Source organism: Montipora capricornis, chromosome 6, assembly GCF_036669925.1.
Source record: "Montipora capricornis isolate CH-2021 chromosome 6, ASM3666992v2, whole genome shotgun sequence".
Classification (NCBI taxonomy): Eukaryota; Metazoa; Cnidaria; class Anthozoa; order Scleractinia; family Acroporidae; genus Montipora; species Montipora capricornis.
The window spans coordinates 51,646,485-51,669,650 of record NC_090888.1 but is presented as its reverse complement, the minus strand read 5'-3'; the positions used below and the strand labels follow the sequence as shown (position 1 = coordinate 51,669,650).

General features: G+C 40.3%; 2 protein-coding genes and 1 pseudogene across 2 annotated transcripts in view; 2 read left to right on the top strand and 1 right to left on the bottom strand.

Moving 5' to 3' along the window:
- Nucleotides 1-1,228: 1,228 nt before the first annotated feature.
- On the top strand, nucleotides 1,229-2,734 carry LOC138052421 (uncharacterized). The gene has a single exon (XM_068898916.1). The coding sequence runs from the start codon at nucleotides 1,535-1,537 to the stop codon at nucleotides 2,393-2,395; it is 861 nt and encodes a 286-aa protein (XP_068755017.1). The 5' UTR covers nucleotides 1,229-1,534; the 3' UTR covers nucleotides 2,396-2,734.
- A 1,251-nt stretch (nucleotides 2,735-3,985) lies between these two features.
- LOC138054098 (uncharacterized) lies at nucleotides 3,986-7,061 on the bottom strand (annotated as a pseudogene).
- A 752-nt stretch (nucleotides 7,062-7,813) lies between these two features.
- LOC138052420 (uncharacterized) overlaps nucleotides 7,814-23,166 on the top strand; it is a 24,602-nt gene continuing 9,249 nt past the window's right edge. The window contains exons 1-9 of the mRNA XM_068898915.1: nucleotides 7,814-8,005; nucleotides 8,153-8,233; nucleotides 12,330-12,380; nucleotides 13,659-13,748; nucleotides 14,477-14,618; nucleotides 16,632-16,732; nucleotides 17,705-17,904; nucleotides 20,130-20,244; nucleotides 22,183-22,322. Of these exons, the coding sequence (XP_068755016.1) occupies nucleotides 7,927-8,005; nucleotides 8,153-8,233; nucleotides 12,330-12,380; nucleotides 13,659-13,748; nucleotides 14,477-14,618; nucleotides 16,632-16,732; nucleotides 17,705-17,904; nucleotides 20,130-20,244; nucleotides 22,183-22,322 (999 nt within the window). The 5' untranslated portion in view covers nucleotides 7,814-7,926. The remainder of the gene's footprint in view (nucleotides 8,006-8,152; nucleotides 8,234-12,329; nucleotides 12,381-13,658; nucleotides 13,749-14,476; nucleotides 14,619-16,631; nucleotides 16,733-17,704; nucleotides 17,905-20,129; nucleotides 20,245-22,182; nucleotides 22,323-23,166) is intronic.

Below are 23,166 nucleotides of genomic sequence, written 5' to 3'. Positions count from 1 at the left end.
TTTGATATTGGTCACTGTCTGCCAAATTCCACTTATGTCCAGAACAAATGCTGGCTTACGGTTGGCTAAATTCCCGCGCGTTTGCTACAATTTTGCCCGGATTCGCCTCTACCCCCGGGGACGGCGGAAATATGAAACTTAACTCAGTGAAGTGTAGTATTTCTGCATTGTAGTTACGGTTTTTCATTAATCTTTCCCCTACCTTTTGTCAACCGATCTACGGCTTTGAATTACTGCCTTAACGGGGTGGTGGAATTGGGGGAGTTGTAAGGGGTGTTTTCTTTCACGGAGATCGCCGAGAGGGGGATCATGAGCGACGTCATGTGTGCTCTGGTCAACAAGAACATCTGTTCAAGTTCCTGTGCAGGCTAAATTAATTTTCTTCCCGTTGACGCCAGTAACCGTTGTTATTGTTCACTGTTAAAAAGTGGGCCACAGAAATGTCTGTTATCAGCATTTGATCCTGTATCACAGCTTTTAATTAAGAGTTGCTCCTGATGTTTTATATTTCGTAGTTGATCTTGTGTGTTGGCAGTGATCATGATCGGGTAAACCTTGCGTGATAAAAGCGATATTTCCCACGCCAGGTTGATAATCTATCGGCTTTAAAGGGCCAGGTCACGATAAAATTAGGGACGCTGCCTCTTCGCCCCATTTAGACATGCCTATCTTGAGCCACGCTTTAAGTGCTTTTGTCGTATATTTTTCTGGCGATTGTTTGGAAAGACAATTTTATCGTGCAATTGTAAACATCAATGGCACTTGGCCGAAGCATTTTGGGCAAAAAGAAGGAGCATTTTTTCAAAGTGGATATCCTAACTTTCTAACCTTTTTTGCTGCAGCTTACAAACTCCACGTTCTGTGACCATTCGAACAACATTTTTTAGGAGAATCAAAAAAAAAAAAAGGCTAAAAATACTTAATCAGAGAGACCTATGGCATCTTAAGCTTCAAAGTTTATCATCTGTCACCAATCGAAGATATTTATCATCTTTGCATATTTAGTTCCCTATTGAAAACGATATCAGAATTTGTAAATGGGTGCTTTCTTCCCGCGTAAATTCATGTTCGAGAAGCAAGCGATGTCCGTTTTTAATTAAGAGTAATCTTTTTATATTTCCGCTATGTGGGAAAGACATCACGTCCACAAGAGCGGATCGTAACCCTATATCCCCTCATGTGTCACATGGCTTGTTTTGATTTAGCACGCACGCGACGGTGCAAAACCTTTACAGCGTATGATATCGGGAGGGCATTCTTCAGTGACCTGTGGTATAAATGTACCCGAATGTATTTGCGACATTTTAATTATTAGGGTGCAAAATGAACTAGCCTTCCAAAGACCAACAAAAGGGTGTTTTATTCAGAGGGTGCAGTTTGGCAAGATAGCCAAAAGTGGAAGAAATCACCCGTAAAGAATTAATCGGATTCCGGCACGTCATCTCTGTGTTTACAAACGCCAGCGCGAGGGGCTGTGTCGCAAGTTCCGAGATTGTCGCTTTCCGTAATGTAGTTCAGCTTTTGGGAGAAAAATATGTCCCGATATTACAATACCAGCACCGATAAAGGACTGTCTAGACAAAGTTCAAAGACTTACAAGGTTATAAGTCGAAAATCAAACGCAGAACTCAACGAGAAGCTGCGTCGCCTGGACATTGAACATAACACAAACATTGCCAAGATCTTGAACGAAAGGTATAACTTAAGAACGCTTCATTTCAATTTGATGCATTCTGGCGGAGAATCGTCTTCCGACAGTGATGGCGAAGGCACAGTGGAATTGGACGTCCGCAGCGTTCCTTTAGGAGACACTGAGGATTTACAAAGCCAAGAAAAAGGGATTTGCACCTCTGCTTCGGACAACAGTAAAAAGCAAACTCTTCTTCAGTTACCGAGTATAATCGAAGATTCGTCAATAAGTTCAAAACCACTCTCCAAGTCCCCGAAGTTAGGCCGAAGTCCTCTTCCCCCATTATCAGAGCATGGTTTTTCGACTCGTGTACGAAAGAGCTCGGAGAGCACACTCTTTAACCCGAGTGTCATAAGAACACGGCAACGAAGTTCTTCTTTTCCAGCTGGGCAAATGCCAGGGGATAGGCAAAGAAAGAACGAATTTAGGAGAATTGCGAAGCCAACCCATGGTGATGCACACGGAAAACGAGTCTTTGAGGATAAGTCAAAGCATGAAAAGCCGATTCTAAGTGACGGAAAACGAGTGGGCGAGGATAAGCCGAACCAAACCGATGATGATAAACCAATGCTAAGGCTTACAGTATCGACGTCGTGGGATAGCGAGTTGCACGGGTGCCGTTACCTGAGACATAAGAGATATTCCACACCGGACGTGGACCTCATTGACATGGAGTCAATATTCGACAAAACTTCAGAAAAATAAACCCTTTTTTATTAAATGTGGACGACAAGGCGTGCTGTGTGCAAGTTACCACATGCGTGGGTGGAGCTCAAATGGTGTAAATTAAGTTTTCTGTTCCGCAATGATATGACCCCTGCTCTTAGAGGGCAGAAGGAAATCTGACAATTTCTCATCGTCACTATCCATGGACAGTATTGTAAACATGACTGTCCGTTTAAATGACACGGGTGCAGTGTAAAAAAGGCACGCGTAGATCTCATAATAAAGGATTCGAGGCCAACTTACGCTACACATATATAAACACTTGTTCTGAGTTTAGACAACGAAGTGCTCAATTAAATTTATGTAATTACTCATCAACTCTAGGCGTCTTTCTTTACATCAATCCCAACTCACGGCAGGTAGGATTTGCTCGACAATGCGGTGTTTGCTCTAGATCGAGGCAAAATTATCTCTTTATAATCTCTGCGAGACCGCAAGAACATTTGAATGTGAAAATTCTAGAAAGGAGTAATAACCTTCAAGGAGGATCTAAAAAATCATGGTTTGACGCTTTCTAGGATAGCTTTAAGGGCTTGATCCTCTTCTTAAAGATTTTTTTGGCAAACAAAAAGTTATCTTACAAGAATATAAAAGCTGTATAAGACTAGTTTTAAAAATGCCGCGATTCAGTATTTTCTGAGCTTATCAAGTTAAAGCCAGCTTGACCGTTCTCGATCGTTGTTGTCAACTCGTCGGAAGAAGGTTTATGCGAGAATTTATTAGCTTTTATTGACCGAGCAGGAAATCTGTATGGGAGAATCTTGACCGAGGTCGGGTCTGTATACACACGACCGAGGTCGAACTTCTCCCATACAGACTGAATAAGCTCGGTTAATAAGATGTTTATTATATGGCAAAAACAAGAACAATTTAATTCGTTTAATGTAACTGGTTTGTACTACCTGACATTTTGCTTGCGAACGGCGATGAGTAGCGATGAGCTGAACTTAATTCTGCCAAAGTTTGCTCGTCCTCCTTACCTTCTTTCTCATCATTCTTTTTGGCACTTCCATAAAAAAATATTGGTAGAAGAAAATACTCAATATTGAGCATTTTAGTTTGCATTTTACTTTGCAACTTTTTCACCGCAAAACATTACCGGTCTAGATGCCAGTCTAGATGGGAAAATCTAGACCGCAGTCAATATCGATTTCAGCCAATCAAATTCGTGAATTTGGTAGTTAGCAGTCCTTAAAAGACAGTGTGACCGTTAGCCCTACCAATGGAACTAGGCTCTTACAGGAGCCCATCAACGGCTCTTACCGATAGTGCTCGTAAAAAAGCATTAAATGCTTAAAGCAGTGCGTGTTTTTTGCCAAAAAAGTGCTAAAATAATGTTAATTTTTTTAAAAAGTGCTCGTGGGTTACATAAAAATGCTGACTTTTTTCCGATTGTTTTAAACATAGAATATTACATTTTTCAGATTTTCAGTTACATTTTTCAACAACAAAATGTAACGATCAATGTTTTTTTTTCCATTAGTTCAACACAACGTTTGAGGTTTTCTGATACTAGAAGTTAATCATCGCTTGTTATTGCAATTGGGTCATCATTACCCATACTAGAAGTTAATCATCGCTTGTTGTATATTGGGTCATCACACTTGCTTGCAGATTGCCAACTAAGGCGTGCTCTTGTTGATCGTTGAATGAGGAATTGAGAACGGAGAATACCCTTTCTGCTGCAGCCGAGGATGGCTGCACCAGCAGCACTTTCTTCACTGCAGATGCCCAATGAGGGAGCTGATCCTTGTGGTCGTGCCACCATATTACCTTTCGCTCTTCTGCGTTGATAACCACATCTTCAGTGGCAGCTAAGTAAGCAGGTAGTTCAGCTTTTAGGCCGTTGATAATTCCATCATCATCCGGCGAGAAAAGGGAAGATTCGCAAGGCCTCTACTGATTGCTGAGTTGGTTTCAGCCACTGGACGCTGACCGGACACATATACCTCGCAGCCTTGAACGCTGATACTGTGTTATATAGTTGGACATTGAACTTTCTCAAAAACCAATCTATGGTTGGTTGGACACATGCCTTTGCCTGCTGTTCGAGGGATGCTACGTTCTGGCCAGGATTTCGTCGGCGATTGGTGCCGCGACTACATGCACGTCAGGTAAGTGGGGGGCTTGGCAGGCTTGGGCAACAGCATGGAGTTTCTCATAACAGGAGAGCACGAGAGGGCCATCACCTTCCAAGAAATACGTCGCTTTCACAAAGTGCTCCCCAACATCGATAGTGATGGCGAGCTCGAGCTTCAGGTTGATTAGTCGCTCAGGATCGGAAAATATTGAGGGAAGTTGAGGGAGTAACTGTGGACCGACATTAGTGGCTTCTGCTTCTATCAAGAATCGCTCAATATCTCCAAACTGCATTAATATTTGTTGGTAGACTTCCCACTTTGACCACCATCTCGTCTCACTGTATGACCTTGGTCTTTGGCCAGTCAGATCCTTCCACAAGAGCTTTACCTTGTACCTATGGCGGAACAGGCGAATCCATACGCTACCGCACTCTAGAAGAGTTGGAATGACAAGATGATTCCCAACATTGTCAAGCGTATGTGAGAAACACACAACGTTGAGCATTTTAGGAAATATAAATGCAATCCTATCCAACGCTGCCTAGTTCTGCACACTTGCACAATCTCTCATGGCTGCGAGCAACGAATTGGCCTTGACTCCATAATAAACTGCTAGGCACTGATTAAGCACTTGTGCAAGATCATCGGCATTTACTGGTTTGGAACATATATCAATTCCGACGAGACGTTGAATAATCGACCAATTATCGTCAAGGAAACGCACGATCACAGCAATTGCTTCTCCTTTTCGCGTACTTCCGTCCAAGATCATCGAAACATCTCTTGTCATGCCAGTCTGACCAAGCAAAGTCAATTCATTTTTGATCCTTTCGACTTCCTGCTTGAAAACAATTGATATATACTGACCAAGATGAGCACTTGCTGTGAGACGTTGGCCATTCCTCTCTAAGGGGGATCGTAGCATCTCGATATTTCCAATTGGGATGCCAGCCCTCAGAAACTCTTCGACCACTTCGAGTTGGTAGGCCCGTTCGGTTATGGGTAGAGTGCTGTCTTTGTGAGTCCTGTCCCCCGCTCTAAAAGCCGCCATAATCATCTGATCCTTCAGCTTAGACTTCTTCAGTTTGTCTTTACCATTTCCATGTTTCTTTGAAATCAAGTGTGTAATACAATGCTCTTCTTTGTAGACACTATTTCGCGGCATGCCAGACAAAACAACTTCCCGTCTTTGATTGATAGTTCTTCTCCTGGATATTGCTGAATCCGATCATGTATGCTATAGAGATTACTTCATGGAAAATGCGCGCCTACGATTTTTATTCACGAGTTGAGTAGTATCAGAAAACTCACTCGTTCGCTGCGCTCACTCGTTCGTTTTCTGATACGAAACAACGAGTGAATAAAAATCGTACAAAGCATTTTCCATGCTGTAATGTGTTGTCCTCCAAAGGCCTCAGTCTCTTCCATCGTGACAACGATTCTGGTGGGCTAGATCAAGTTCCTCTAGTGTGAGCTTTGTGCCTGATTAACTATGTTTATGTTGATTGAAAAATTGCCCCCTTGAATGACAGCCCCGCTGAACAAAGCCATAGATTGCTGTGATTCAAAAGTAGATGGAGAAATGGCTGGATTGGCTTTTTCGTACGAGGACCGCCTTGGTTACAGTACCAGCTACAACACTGCTAAGAACTTGAGACATTTTCATCTGCTATTTTCTCGAGGCCTTGCTGTAGTTTTCGATACTTCTTAGATTTTTATGTCCTGACAACTGAGCGATATGAGTCAGTGGAATATCATTTTCGCTGAGTGTTTGTATCATAGTTTTTCAACCAATATGATTTCGGAGACGTTCGTTGTTTATTCCTGCTTTTTGAGTCATGGTTTTCATGAGACTGTTAAGTTTGTTTATGCCAACAGGACCAGCCTTGAACCCCTCTTTCGTCTGAAGCGACTCTGCCTTTAAGTTGTTAACGGCTAAATAAAAGGGAGAATCGTCTTCATTCATTTTCTCAGGTCTCTTCTGGGCGTAGAGCTTGTAGACCACTATATAGGATCTTTTTCTGATCCATCAGTGGCAAACATTTTAGACGGCATTGTCCTGATATCGCGGCAGTCTGAACGGTTCTTGTTTTGGTTTCTCTTTCATTAAATTCCAAATATTCTTTTCTTTTCGTAGAGTATTCAATTCATCACTGGTTAAAGCTATCGAAGCGTTTGGCCTGTTTCCTTTTCTTTTTTTCTTTGACTCTTTCTGTTTGGACAGGAGGACTTTCCTTGTTTTCTCAAATATGAGGTCATTCATGATACTGTCAGAGTAACTGTTCTTTTTTAGATGTCGTTCAAAACTTGCCAATAGACTTCGGAGCGAAGAAGGCTCATAGTCTTTCCTATCTTTGGTTCTGACCAAAATGATAAAAATGTATTCGCTCTAATCTGGCTGTAATGCTGGAATTTCTTCAACTTTTCCAGGTTCATTCCTTGTTCCTAAAAAGGTTTGCAAAAGCTTTCCTTCTCGTGGTGTGTTTTTTTTGTAATATGGCTTTGTTTTCTTTTTCTGCGATAAAATTGTCAACTGAACCGACGTCGACAAACCTTTCCGACATCTTGAAAATAAAAAGGCAGCTTGTCAGTTTTCGCGCCAATGATGATGTGGCTTGCCGTAGGATCACTTTTCACTCGTGAAAAACATCGTTCGTCCAATCAGACAACCGCGAACGATAATTTTTCACCAATGAAATTTCATCGTTCGCGTCGCTGATTGGCTGCGACTAGAAACAGACGATTTTTTCATCACTGTCATCTCTGTGGATAAATCTCAGTACTTATAAAATAATATATTTTTTTCATCAAAGTTCCCCCTAGTCTTATTTTTTCCACTCGTTGATGGCAGAGTACGCTCGCGAGATATCTCTGCCTTGGCTGGGTGTTTTTCCTCGATGACAACATGGATGACGCCATCTTGGAACGAGTGTGATGGACTGGGTTGTAGAATTATCAAACCTATTCCCCAGGCCTCCTCGGCTCCTTTGAATGAAAGAAGGGCAAATGCGGCTTTGGACGACATAAATAAAGTCAGATTGTGCTTTTAAACACAGAATTATACAATTAATCAGTCGAAAATCCAAAATAATGCTAGCAGTGCTTTTTGGGATAAAATGTAAAAAAAAAAAAAAGCTCGCGAAGCCAAATATTGCCAAAAAAATGTAAGCGGTAAGAGCCTAAATGGGACCATATAGGCCAGGGACCCATATAAGGACGACCAGGGACAAAAGAGAGAGAGAGAGCCTGGGAACGACCAGTCACACTGGCAAGGAAAAGAAAACACTTTGATCAGCGGTATACTTCACTTAGCATGAATGTGGAGTGTAAGCGGAAATGAAAGAAGTGATCTTCCACGTGTGGCGTGTGGATGCTGCTAATTAAAGGAAAATTCACGATCAATCAACCGGTCTCTTTAAAATTTCAGTCATGGACAAGAATAAAAAACAGAAGAAGAAGAAATTGTTGAAACGTAAGCTTCAGAACAATGATCCCGCCATCTCTAAAGGTGAGGGCAACTACATTTCATGCTGCACACAAGCATGAATTGAAATCAGCGACCTAAATTATTCCTGAAACTTCAGAACTGAAGCTCTGGAAAGTTTGGGTGCTAAATACGGCCAAACCGAAGTTTATAGTTCGTATTCACTTCTAGTATCCAAGGCAAAGAAGAAGAAGAGAGTTGCAAAGGAAAGTCAAGAAAAATTGTCAGAAGGAATTGATGTAGACGTACAAGGTTAGGGCATAATTCTATTGGTTTTCTTTACATGTAGGACCCGATCGAGTCACGTTATCATCATCATCATCGTATATGACTACGAGTACGAGGTTGTGAGATAAGGCCTATGGTTTATCATCCTCATCTGAGATTATTATTATTTTATATTTTTGGCTACTCATTGTTGACATGGTACACATAAATTTATTTATTTTCATTGTTTATTCATTTTTGAAGCAACTCTGAGAGCGATGTGTGTAATGGCTGCTTCCCTGTCATTTCAGGTGTACAGTATAATTATGTAGTTTTTAGCAATTACCCTATCTTTTCAGAGGTTTCTTTGATTTTACTCTCTAGTGAAAAGAAAAGGAAAACTCTGCTTGGATCTCCTCTACATGTATGTTTTGTCATGCATGCATGTGTGATGTCAATGCAACATCGATTCCACTCCACCAAGCAGTGTACATAGTTACATGTAGCAATATTTGACCATTGCCATTTTGGAGAAAGTGTAGTCTCATTAGACATAGCAAACACAGTACTCCATTTCACTTCTAAGCCTAAAAAATTAACGTGACAGTGTTAAAACGGCTGTCATTACAGAAGGTGTTCCTGGAGCTTTTTGAGATTTATAAACGAAAGAAATCCTCATCAATAATCAATGGCTTTAAAAGCTTGAATTGTGAGATGTGGTTGTTCAATAATCATGTCTGACCTTTAAAGTGCCACTACGATGAAAATTTTGCATGTCCTTTTTTTCTCTAGATTTTGAAAATAGACACACTAAATAGGTATCATGCCAATTTTTATCTCAAAATTCCCACGGAAAGTATGATTATTGTAATGTAGTTTTTCGGTTTTCGCTGTCCGCCATTACTAGAAAGGCAAATGACCGTGAACAAGGAAAAGGGTTGGGTCTAGCTAGGTCGCCTGGGGTCTGACGTCATATGTGTAATGCTCAAAATATACGCGGCTAATTTCCCATGCCATCTATGAGATGTGAGAGATTGCGGAGTTGCTTTTTGCTGATATTATATACATTACTCCTTGATCGCCTTGTTCGCGGGGTAACCCCCCCTCCTCCCCATACCTTTGTTTCCTTCCTGGCTAGCTGCTGCTCCTTTTCGCCTCCGGGCTCACTTCTTCCCAAAACTTATCCTTGCCTGGGGCGTTTGGGAGTGAGGGCTCCCAGTGGGAATTTATTACTATTACCATTACTTTGCAACAGACAAGGGGACAACGGAAAGAAAATAAGATCCCCATGCCCCAGTTTATACTCTATTTCTGGCCTCCAGTGCTTTCTCCACGTCAATTGCTTTGCTGGATATTGTTATACTGTAATTATTATTATTATTATTATTATTATTATTATAGCAGTGCAAACGTATGTATGCTAAACGATAGCTACAGCACAGTAGGGTGCTGTTGCGTAACCTACATGTAAAGGCCAACGGAAAATAAGAAAATTAAAAGAAAAACATTTACTTATTATAGAAACTAATACATTCTATTCTAAGTAGACCGTGAATGAAAAAAAAAAAATTCAAATCTCCTTCTCTGAGATATCACATTAATTAAGATACTTAAAAAAATGCTCTACTAGTGTCTTATCTTATGTCATTATCTTGAAGTGGCGGGCAATGTGTAAACTTGAAGTTAACACGGACTTCTGCATCTTTATCAAGACTTCTTTACTCTTCCTTCCCACTAAAACCCTAACAGTTCTTTCAGGTCCTTTGGAGTATCCTCCCAGTACATCTAGAATGATGTTGTGCTGGTCTATGCTGTATCCTTTGAATTGATGTTTTAGTTCCAGCCGCAAGGGGGCATACTTCTCTGTCTTATCCTGGTCTTTTGCAGCTCTGTTGTCCACCCATGGACAACTCATCTCTAAGATGGTAACATTCTTCCGCTTGTGGTCCACAACTCTAGCATCTATCCGGTTGGCTCTCACTACCACGTGGTAGACGTACAGCGGGACATCCCAAAAGGCTTGTGCGTCTGCGCTTTCGTAGACAGGTTTTGGCTCGATCGGGAAGTACCAAGGTGGTACAGTGTCTACGAGTTCTAGATCATGGAGTAGCTCAAAAAACAGAATCTTCAACAGGCAATGATGCCTGTGGAGGTATTTGCTCTGCGCAAGCGCAGAACATCCAGCCAGAATATGTGCTACCGACTCTTGCTCTTTACCGCAGAGTCTGCATTGCACGTCATGTTCCCTAGCAGATGTTGTCTTTTTACTCTGGTAGTTTCGTGTATTGAGCATCTGCTCATACAGCTTATAGATACCAGCAATCACGTATGATGGACAGGATTTCCACTTAAGCCTGTCCAAACACCCGTTACTCAGCTCGGAGTCACTCCATCTCGATGCGATCAGCTTCCCTTGCCAACTCTCACTTCGCACGTCCTTCTTCAGCTTTTCTTGCTGAGCTCGCTTCAACTGCTGTTTGGTCTTTGTACCTGGGATCTCATCTCCATCCTCAGTACAGCATGTAGGGTTAGGGTGCACCAAATTTAGCTTTATTCCAAGCTCTTGCTCATACTTCAAAGCCTCCTTGACTATAGAACAATGTCCTAGCCTTACTGAACAGTCTATTATTATTATTATTATTATTATTATTATAACATAGAGGGCAAAATTACTGAATACTGATTGGTCAATGAAGAGCGCATTTTTTCTTAATTTTGCTTGAGAAGAGGGCAAAATTACTCGCTCACGATTGGTCGAGCGCCAAAAATTCTCGCTCCTGATTGGCTGAACGTACCTCTTCCACATTTAGTTGGTTTCTTCTGTTTGAGCAAAACAACTTCGTCTTCATCGAAGTTTGTCTTTTAATTCGCGCTGCATTCGCCGAAAAGGCATAAAGAACTAGCTTTAAAAGATGATCTGGAATTTGAATTTTCGAGTGACAAGAAGAAGGGCAAAAGATTTTTTTCATGAAAAGCTTAAAACTTGGATCAACTTACATGGCGCCCGGCGTAGCGGGATTGTGTGGTTGAAAAACGAAATGATTCCTTTCGTCAAGGGCTTTCAGTTACCATGACATCTTGCAGCTCAACAAAAAAGGTCACAGAACAATTTGCTATTGACGGGAGGAACGAGTACAGTGTAGCTCAAATTTGGTGGATTTTTTTGGTCAAACCGTTTGCTATGTTTACGGATGCGTATTTGCAAGTGGTAAAAACCTCTACAGCACAGGTAAGTAAAATAAATTGAAGCTTAACATTTGGTTTAATCGTTGTTACTGTTGTTCAGGAATGGAACTTGTATTTTTCTCTTGAGTGGATGTAAACTAACAATCATCTATACTCGTTCTGGACGCAAAGAACAAGTTTCAACAACTTCTGAAAACATGCGTGATATTAATCCTTAATTTTACTGGGCCCAAGCGATTACCTATACTTATATAGTCAAGTCTCATCCCGCGACCTCAGACTTCCAGCACTCTTCTGAGGATATTTGCCGATCCGAGGAGTGCAGAATTTTGCATCATTCTTGTTGGGTCCTTAATTCCTAGTTGCTCCATGTGGCCTGCCAGCTTCTTTGACACTGAACCCAATGCACCTACTACCACTGGCACACTTTTGTCCTTGATTTCCAGATCCTTTTAATCTCTCTTGCCAGGTCTTGGTACTTTTCATACTTTTCAGTTTCTTTTTGCCGTACGTTGCTACATGTATCTCCGGGAACAGCTATATCCACAATGATTGTTTCCTTTGCCTTCTTTTTCTGAATTACAATGTCTGGCCTCCTGTGATGGATTTCACGATCTGTTTGGATGGTAAAGTCCCACAGCAGTTTTACTTCCTCATTCTCTTCTTTGCTTTTGGGGAAATGCTCATAACATTTGTCACTGCACTCAACTAAGTATTCCTTGCACAACTCCCAGTGTATGACCCGCCCAACAACAACATTATTATTATTATTATTATTATTATTATTATTATTATTATTATTGTGCCGTTTTGAGGACTTTCAAGACATCACTTATGCCCATACAATGTAAATCACAAAATGCACTCACGTTCTTATGATTTACTACTGTAACATGTACATGTATACTTTTTAAATATTATTATTATCCACCATCCTTGCTGTTACATATTATAGGTGATGAGAATGAAAGTAATATTGAAGAGAACGTCCAGGATGCTGAAAATGGTAAATTTTGAACTCTGCCTGTGTACATGTATGTTAAATAACAATTAATGTTAACCCATTGACGCCTCAGGCACCTCAGGGTGCCTCCAGATGATGAGTAAAATCGTGTGGCATTAGACCGAGTAAAATCTCAGTGTTAAGTCTCACTCCAAGGAGTCAATGGGTTAATGGAGGGAGCATACGGGTTTCGACAAAACACTGACCCCTGGTCAACTGACCCCCCTACTGACCCCCTATAAAATCAATGTGAAAATGAATACTGCTTACTTAAGCCTCAACAACCCTTTTTAAACAGCATTGTTCAACAGTATTTAAGTCTAAGCACCCATTTTAAAAAGGTTAGCTTACATGAAGTGATCGGCCAATTCACAACAATAATCGAAAACTAACCTTTTTAAAATGGGTGCTTAGACTTAAATACTGTTGAACAATGCCGTTTAAAAAGCGTTGTTGAGGCTTAAGTAAGCAGTATTCATTTTCCCATTGATTTTATAGTGGGTCAGTAAGGGGGTCAGTTGACCGGGGGTCAGTGTTTTGTCGAAACCCGGAGCATACAGCTGTACTGTGGTTTTTGACTGGTTAACCCATTGACTCCTCAGGCATGCCGGATGCTCCCAGTTGACGAGTAAAATCATCTAGCACTAACACTAAGAAAGAGTGAAATCTGTTACCAGTACATGTACATGTAAGTCTCACTTCCAGGAGTCCATGGGTAAAATTATACAGATTTCATCTGTTTTTAAAATGGGTGGTCATAAGGCAGATTTGTAACCCTACATTAAATTTATGTACCAATTGGAGATGGTCATTGCCGATTGAGTAAACTAAAACATCCCCACTATTAATTTAATTCCTGACACTTACGCTGTACCTAGCACAAAGGTACCAATATTCACTTGTTCATGCTTGCCTTACAAGGTTGAATCATGCGCTGTTGAATAAAATAAATGACTAGTTTTCTATTTTTCTTATTATTTATAACCTTTTTATTAATTTAAAAATATGTATGTGTAACTGGTAGCAGGTTAAGATTAAACCAGGGTGGAGTAGCAGCATGACAGTGCATTCAAATGGAAGATTGGCCAAGCAGAAATGTGCACACCTGCCCATAATTTTATTGTGCTCATTGTGGTGATGCTTGCATTGTTTGGTTGCAGTGGAAAAAGAAAGCAGTAGAGACTATGCAGGCAAAAGAGCTTGTATCTTAAAAAGAATCAAGCTGTTTCTAATCCAGAATACAAAAATGTATTACTTATTGACTGTGTGTATCTGTCTTAGATGGTGAATCTGTCAACAACAGTGAGAAAAATGTTGAGCCTACAATAAAGAGGAAGAAATCTTCATTTGAAAGTGTAAGCTTAGCTGAAGGTGAGGTTTCATGTACATTTACATGCAGATCTTTTGCTACATTGTATTCTTTACAAGACATAATTAAATCATGTCTTTAGTTAACTGGTTTGGATTCAAAGCAGTAGTTTGTTCCATGATTTAAGGAATATATAGGCTTACACTGATTGTCTCATCCAATACCAGCTTGACTGTGGGTCAAGTGCCAATTTTGTAAACGTCACACAACTCATGCAGCCTTTTAGACCCAAACTCCTGACCAGTTAACGTAAAATACCTGTTTTATGGGGCTAAAATGTTACTTTCCTGGAATATTTTTTGAAGGTCCATGATCTATGATAAGAATTTCTTTTTTTATGAGAAATGTACTAAGAGAGAAGGGTTGGAACAATGTTGAGAGTGTTCACCTTCCTCCTTTGTGTTGTGGACAGGGTTCAGCTTCTGAACTCAGCACCAAATAATTATTATGGGTTATGTTTGTTTGTTCTCTACTCTCAGACTGGTCTTGTTAGCTTTTGTTCACTTCCAGTTTCTCTACATACTGTACATGTAATGTAGTTTACCTGCTACATCAAGGTTTTTTTGTATTAAGATCAACTTACATAATTATGGCTTACTGTGCAAAAGGATCAACAATATCATTCTCAGCACTAATGACTTTGTTAAACGGTTATTTATCATCTTAAGGTTCCACTGTCAATGTATCGATAAATACGTGTATCAATAAAGCAATAATTTATTTTTGTTAGATGTGACAAATCCAGATAGCAAGGAATTCAAGTCTCTTGAAGGAATTGTCAGTGAGAAAACACTAAATGCCATTGCTGATATGGGCTTTACCACCATGATGGAGGTTCAGCACAAGAGCATTGTACCACTTCTTAAAGGAAGGTAAGGCTTACACTTCATCAGAACACCTTAAGTTCTTTTCATGTACATGTAGGACACACCTTTTTAGCTTAATTTTAAAAGCACTAATGTTCCATATCAGGTGCCTGTTTTAGGGCTACACTGTAATTCAAACAGGTCCCAAAGGGAAAAAGATAATAATTTGGGCATTATCTCACATTCACTTCTTGTAGCATCCCTTCAGCAGGCTCTGCTAGTTGCCTAAAGTTGACAAAATTGTCAGTCATCTATCACAAGACTGACCTACATGTAGATGTACATTGTACATGTAGGTCTGAACCTGAAATCACAAACTGCCTTGGATTCCAGTTTTGAAACAAGTTTTTGCAATTTCATTCATACGCCTCAAGCTCAGCCATGGAAAAAAAAATAGCTTGTCGTTTTGTTCAGTTTTATCTCACATTGAAAGTAAAATTGTGAATTGGAAAGTGCAAAGCATGTTTACTGTGCATTATGTGATCAGAAGTAATGTATGTTGGCAACGAATAATATTTTTACTAGGCCAGGAGCTGGTTTTCATTGTTGTTTAAATTATTTTAGTGGCAGCAGATTCATCGTAGAAACAGATGCTGATGCAATTTTTTGACCATGTGATTCCCATACAAACACTTTTACATGACATTAATTTTCATAATCATGCATTTAATGGCTTCACATAATTATCCAGTAAATGGCAGGGCCAGTCAGGGCCATTGTTAAGTACTGTAAGTCCTCAATCCAGTTTTTGGGAACAATTAATTTTACTGTACAAGTGATTGGCTTGGGAATTTCCAGTGAAATAATTTTACTTATTATTATAAAATACCGGTAATTAGGATAGTACGCGCACTGTCATCGGTCAGTAGCTGTGTTTAATAATAGGTAAGAGTATGGAAACATGGCTGTGACATCACACGAAATTCGATTGGTTGTGTATTGTCAGGTGCGCGTTTTGATTGGTTGGTAGGAAATAGTAATAGTAATAGCTTTATTAATAAAACCATTGCAGCCTTATGGCTGAATTACGGATTATTTACATATAATAATAACTATAAAAAATATATAAGAAGACAAAGACAAAAGTTTAAAATGATGTAAACACTCCTTAAAATCTACAATTATTGAAAGTGTATACTCAACCCCACTGGTTCGATTATTGATTTGCATAATAAAAATTTACAATTTACAATGAAGGGCATTCGCAATGACAAAACTAGATTGGTATCGCTTAGTTTTGCACCTTGGGATACTAAACGTACGTTTCTGCCTAAGTGACCTAATTGTTCAAATATAAGTGACCTAATTGTTCAAATATGAGCGTGTGTAAAGAAAATCTGTTTCAATCAAGAAGTAAAAGAAACAGCATTTTCCTTCATTTGTTGAATTACATGTATCTTTGAGACATATTTAATAAAAGCAATAGAGGACTTTTTTCCTTGTTTCCATAACCTCATCTAAACACTCAGGGGCATTGGGAGAATTGTGGACAGTTATGCAAATCCTCGACTGTGCCCCAGGTTTGCATAACTGTCTCGAATTCTCCCAACTCCCCCTCGTGTTTAGATGAGGCTATGGAAACACGGAAAAAAGTCCTCTATTGCTTAAGGCGACCTCAAAACTTTGTATCAAGACAAAATGCAAACGGTGTTGTTGTTTTATGAGCGTGTGTAAAGAAAATCTGTTTCAATCAAGAAGTAAAAGAAACAGCATTTTCCTTCATTTGTTGAATTACATGTATCTTTGAGACATATTTAATAAAAGCAATAGAGGACTTTTTTCCTTGTTTCAATAACCTCATCTAAACACTCAGGGGCATTGGGAGAATTGTGGACAGTTATGCAAATCCTCGACTGTGCCCCAGGTTTGCATAACTGTCTCGAATTCTCCCAACTCCCCCTCGTGTTTAGATGAGGCTATGGAAACACGGAAAAAAGTCCTTTATTGCTTAAGGCGACCTCAAAACTTTGTATCAAGACAAAATGCAAACGGTGTTGTTGTTTTTTTTTTTTCATGCAGGGACTTGCTTGGTGCAGCTAGAACTGGAAGTGGGAAAACATTAGCATTTCTCATTCCAGCAGTTGAGTTGTTGTACAAACTACAATTTAAGCCACGAAATGGTGAGTTCCTGCAGTTTTGGTGTCAAACCTAACATGTGGTATGATGTATTAATATTTTGTGTCCTGAAAGTGGCAATGAAAGAGTGTAAGAGTTACAGATCTCATATACAGGTACAGTGTTTCGAATGGTGGGCCATTGGCTGCATGAATTTCATGAACTAAAAATGTGGAGAGAAATAGTGTGTACAGTACAGGCTGCGGGAATAGCAGCACTTACACTTGCGTAAAATGCGAGCAATATGGCGGATTTACACGCAAACCCGCGAAACACGAGTCTAAATATTTACACGAGCTTTGCACGCACCTATTTGGCCATTTCCGAGTTTCTGTTTGTCTCGGTTTCGAAGTGAGTCTTGGTGCTCAACTATATAAAGGAAAATGAGTTTGATTTGCATAAAAATACACAACTCATTTCCATTTGAATGGTTGTGCACCAGGACTCGCTTTGAAACCGAGGCATGGAGCAACTCGGAAATGGGTTCTTACATGCAAATTGAGTATAATTCCTATAAGCAACGCATCTTTTTTTGTTAATACACGCAAACTGCGTACACGTATTTTTCTAGAGAAGAGTGCACAAATTAAGTGTGCGTTCGATTGAGAAATACGAATTTATCGTAAAATTTGGATTTTTCGGTCCTCCAATCGAACACAAAAAACAGGTTGCCGTTAGGTGTTGCTCTGTTTAGTTAGCAGTTGAAGTGTATGAAATTTTTCATCCAATCAAGAAGGACACTAACTTATGGAAAACCCGAAAGGGAAATGCAATACTCCTTTTTACACCAAACTGACAAAAGTGTGCAAAGAATTCCAAACCTTGTGTCATCAAAATTAGTGATTAGTTTACGATCCATAAATGATTGCCTGTTTAAGTTTTGCTTAAAACGTGATGATTACATTATGGTCGACATTACTTTCTTCTTCTTACGCGGGCTTCAATTGATGCTCTTTTACTTCTTTTCCAAACTGCAGGGACTGGGGTAGTTATCATCTCTCCAACGCGAGAGCTCTCCCTGCAAACGTACGGTGTGGCACGAGATGTGCTCAAATACCACAATCACACATTTGGCATTGTCATGGGTGGTGCCAACAGAAAAGGCGAAGCTGATCGTTTGCAGAGGGGTGTCAATCTTCTAATTGCTACTCCAGGGCGACTACTCGATCATCTCCAGGTGGGTGCAAGCTTGTCTTCAAGTGGAATCAGAAGCGCGTACGGGTAACTTGCAACTCTTTTCCTTGGAACAAAGCTGGGGATTTTAGGGCACCAATTTTATGCCCAAATATGGACAAAAATAAGATCGAAGCTACACGCGCAGAAAAATGCACGAGCTACATTGTACGTTATCTCAAAGCCCCAGCTCTGAACCAGTATTAAACGCTTCAAGGTCACGAGCTTTTGGTGGTATTAAGTGCTCTTGAGGCAATCAAATCCCGCCAGGGTTCTTTGCAACAAAACACGCTGGCTACATGTACTTTGCAGAAATAAACAGGTATTGGATAGATTTAGCTTCGCGTTCACGGCAGACGGCAAACGTGAAGCTGAAGTTTGCATTTTGCCAAAGATCAAAGAAACTGGTTTGATTTTAGCTCCTTTTTTGCCTGTTAAATAAAAATGCCGCGTAACTTCTAAAAAGAGAGATAGAAAAGTTAGAATAAAAGAATTTTCATGCTTTTATGACAAGCAACAGCCTACCGTTTCACGCTTCCTGTTTCACGGAAACGCGATGCTAAATCTTTCTATTACCTCCATCCGACCTCGCCTTTTGAAGTTTCTTTTCAGTGTGAAGAGCATCTGACTGTGGGCAGTCGTTAGTTTAGCTGAGACTGGCCAGCATAACACTGCAGTGTACAGTATAATAATATTACCATGGGCCTCGTTTCAGGACCCTAACGGGATGTAAAAGAACCCATGATGCTCTTTGCAACGATTAGGATACGGAGTTCGCAGTGTTGTTGTCTGACTGATGCTCTCTAGCAAATGTGTCCTGCTTAGCATCATGTGTCAAAGGGTTGTCAATGTGATATGATATTATGATAGCGCTTTAGCAAAAGCAACAAAAGGTGAAGGGGAGTTCGCCGAGTGCTTGACATAACGATGTTGATACAGTTAGTTGTTGGAGCGCATTATTTTGAAGTTGCCCACGCAGTCGTTATCGGGGCGTCATTCAGTCCTCCCAGATGGTAGCACTGTGTGGCGCCCCCAAAAAGTGGGAAATATCACGACTGCTTGGACAAAGCAAACACGAAGAAGTGTTTTCTTTTGGGGTATTCTGCTTTCAAAGCATCTTTTCTGCGACTGATAGCCGGTGTGGGAACGCAATGAAGGCAATTTGAGTTTACTAGGATTAGGTGGTTTGCAACCAATAGACACGAATAAGAATGATGTAATGTACAATTACTGGTGGACGAACGAAAGGAGCTTATAAGATATTTTTTTTGTTTTCGTCCACCAACATGGCAGCGTTGACGTAATGTGAAAACCACCAGCATAGAACAGATCGTAATAGGCCACTTCTGTGTTCATGTTTGCCTCCTCTTCAAAGCGAGGCTAAGTGCGAAGTTTTTGTTGTGAAAATTAAATTTCATTCATTTTTACAGTAGAACTTAATTACCATCACAAACTCTTCGCACTTAGACTCGCTTTGAAGAGGAGGCAGACTCGGAAATGGTCTATTTGGCTTGCTTTGAATTAATCGTTTCCGGAATGCCCAGGCATTCTGTCTGTTTGGAAACCGTTCCTCATAATGCAGAGCCATTCCCTTGCAATACCTTATTCCCCTTTTGTCATCGTTGGAACTGGGGAAAAATATTTTTATTGCATCTGTTTCTAAAAATCATCTAGGGCGAAGACTAGGCAAATATTTGTTCCTTTTGTGCGTCTTGAAGGTGCAATAAATAAGATGACATGTATTGAGCTCATTCACCCGACCCCTTACGCATCTTGTGCCTCGGTGCCTTTGCAGTAGAAAACTCGTCGGATTATATGTCTTATTTATGAAAACGGTCAACGAAAAACATTTGTTGTGGTGGACCGTGTTACTGCCATTTCATTTTGAACTGCACAGAGGATAAGGAAAGATATCAACTAAGCAAGTGCTCGGGGTATTCAAAAGAGGATGCAGAAAGTTTTGCTGACTTTTTCGCTTTTTGAAAGTTTAGACTGCTTTGTGGCATATCCATATCCATATATAGAAGTTTCTGTGATGGCATCTTGTATGTTTTCATGTGGCTTGATAAGCCCGTTTGTAAGGTTTACCGCATTCGAAACTATATAGCTAGACCAGGTTGATATAATTATTAATTGTCTTCTGCTTACGCTTTCGAAAAATGTTCGTCATTAGTATTTCCATCGAGATTGTATTGGTTGAAAACAGTATTTTTAATCTATTTTTTGTAGAATACGCAAGGTTTTATTTTCAAGAATCTCCAGTGCCTCATCATAGATGAAGCTGACCGAATTCTTCAAATCGGTTTTGAAGAGGAAATGAAACAAATCATCAGACTTCTGCCAGGTTAGTTGAAATAAACACTCACGACGTTGTACTCAGCTGAAGGCATTTATCTGTACAATAACGAAACTACATCGGACAACTGATCATTAATGCCGCTGCCATTTACGGAAGGCTGAGAGGTGTTGGTCTTTGAAACCTATAACCTCGTAAGTTCTACATGTACAAGTGAGCCATATAGGGTCATTTTAGGGAGGGTACACTATAAGTATTTTAACTTGGTCCGGGTTGTGCGCTGTATATGGATGGTCGTGGTATGTTAGTACGGCTGTAAGTTGAGGGTGCGGTTAATAGGCCTTATTTAAAAAAAAAAAATCACCTTATTCAGGAAACAGCCTTCAGTATTCCGTAAAAAAATCACCCCCATGATAATAGACCTTTTCACGGTTTCTGACGCCATATTGTTTGGGGAGCAAGCACGGCTTAGATTACGGTGAATGTATTGGAATTTGTCCGACTTCGAACCGTTATAAATCCTTTAAGGTGTGAGTATTGTGGATAGGGAGAATACCTCTCAAAAAGCACTTCTATTGAGTTTATTTTCGTGAAGTATGACGATCAGAATCGAGCTAGTATAACGACCATAAACGAAATTTGTAAATTTCATCATATATACCCTTATAAACAAACTTAACAAATTCCCGTGAAATTTGAAGTGACATGAGGAGATTTGTAATATCGAATTTTCAGACGTTGTGTCTTGTGCAATGATCGAATTTTCCATAGAGTAAAAATCTGCCTTTCTGCAGCGGAGTTATAGAGGTTTGAATTCGAACAAAATCCCATACATTCACTGTAACTTACATGTAAGCCGCGTTTGCCCCCAACGAAGATGACGTCAGAAACCGTGAAAAGGTCTGTTTTTGGTGCTATAAAGGTAAAGGTCCTTATTTTACGAGGGTAACACGTGACAGTGAACTAGGATATTTTTTTAAACAAGAACGAGTCTTAAAACTGAGAGCAACTGCTGTAATTATTGGGCAGATGTGTGAATTAGATCAAAACACAGTCATGCATGTACAATCAAATGCAGTGTTAGTTTTGGACGAGAGAGGAACACCGAAGTGCACGGAGTGAAAACCTCTCGGAGCTGAGTAGAGAACCAACAAACTCCACCCACATGTGTCGCCGAGTCCAAGAATTGAACCGGGGTCACGATGATGAAAGGCGAGGGGCGAGCCTAAAACACGGAATGACGGAAAATCACCCCAAGCCCTAAAACGCGGAATGGCGGAAATCGCCCCAAATCCTAAAAGACGGAATATGAAATCGCGAGAGGATTTTTGGCGGTTTTCCGTGTTTCAGGGTCGCTCAAATGCGAGTGCTCTCACCACTGCGCGAACCCTGCTACCTCGTTCTTATTCCAGAGTAGGGTCAACCAAAGGTACCCAAATACTTTCTTCTATTTTTCTATACTTCATTCAAGCCTCTGGGTTTGGCCTCTCTCATGGATAATTCAAGGGAATTATCCATGAGAGAGGCCAAACCCAGAGGCTTGAATTGAATGGGTTAGGGCCAGAGAACACGTTTTCTTAGATGTTAATTATAGCGATGTTTCTCGTGACGTCATCCATTGTTATTAATATGCCGACCAGAACTTAATTAGCTGTTGTTCCGTGGTTGGCAAATTTGAATATCAAAAGAAATGTGACATCAATGTTTGGAAGCAAGAAATGTCAGGTTTACCTGGATGTAAAAACCCTTGAATATTTTTCTTGGTTTGTTGGCTCGTGGTAAGCTTTGGTTACTTTGTTTGATGTTTTTGTTGCTCTATTGTTGTGTTACGTCACCCGTGAGTTTCACAGGTTTTTACCCCGAGGATGAGCCGAAATATCGCTATAAATACTTGTTTGTTTCTGTAATGGTGACTCTTGGGATCTTGAGATAAAAGGAAGTGAAATTAATCAGTAACGTTTGATTCAAACATGAAGTTATTTGTAGTTCGCAGGCAGACAGTCCTATTTTCCGCCACTCAAACGCGGAATGTTGAAGACCTCGCGCGTGTCTCTCTCAAGGAATCTCCACTGTACGTTGGAGTCGATGATGACAGGGAGACTTCAACAGTCGAAGGACTCGAGCAGGTACTTTTGCAGGAGGCTAACAAGTTGGAAAGTGCACCTAATGACTTGTCGTTTTCGGAAAACCCAGTTAAATGTACCTGCCTTGCGCGATAGTTGACTTAGCCGCCATGTTTAATTTTTCCCTTCGTCGTATTGGTATGACGTCACTGTGTTCATTTTTGTACCCCTAAGTAGAGAAACGGCGGCCTTCTTATTTTGTGCGTCAAACTAACCTGAGGGAGATGAATTTATGTGCCAGATTCTTGCGGCTTTCCGTCGTACCTAGATGTAGGGAAAGGCCGCAGATAGCCATGTGTTTTTTGGAGTGGTTAGGCAGATCAAAATGGCGAGCGACTGGTTTAGATGCATACTTGTCATTCTTCTCAACATCGCGAAGGTGTTCGCGGAGTCGGTCGCCTAGTTGTCTACCTGTCTCGCCAATGTATAATTTATTGCATAACATACAGGTTATGAGGGAGGGAATTGATTTCCATTCGTTTGCACGTGATTCCCTTTGTTTTCTGTGAAAAAAACATGGCTGCTGGCCACGTGAGCGAAAGCCAGCCACGTGAGTGACGACCTTTAGACGTAATAGACCGTTTTGCTAATGTCAACATCTTAGCGAATCCTGGGTAGTTCCAGTCCTTTGTTCGAACAAACGGACAAAATTGTAATTTCAAAGAATAATCTAATCGGCCGTTTATACAACAATGCAATAGGGAGTTTAAGAAACTTAACAACGGCTATGGCGACGAAAACGTCACTTCAAAATATAACTTTGAGCTGTTCTAAGTATTTCATGATTATTCCATCTTTCTTATATTATACAATATGGGCGAAGTGCCTGTAAGTGGATTACTACGGA

Excerpts from the sequence above, each read along its gene's own strand:
- LOC138052421 (XM_068898916.1), top strand. The coding sequence starts at position 1,535 with ATGTCCCGATATTACAATACCAGCACCGATAAAGGACTGTCTAGACAA.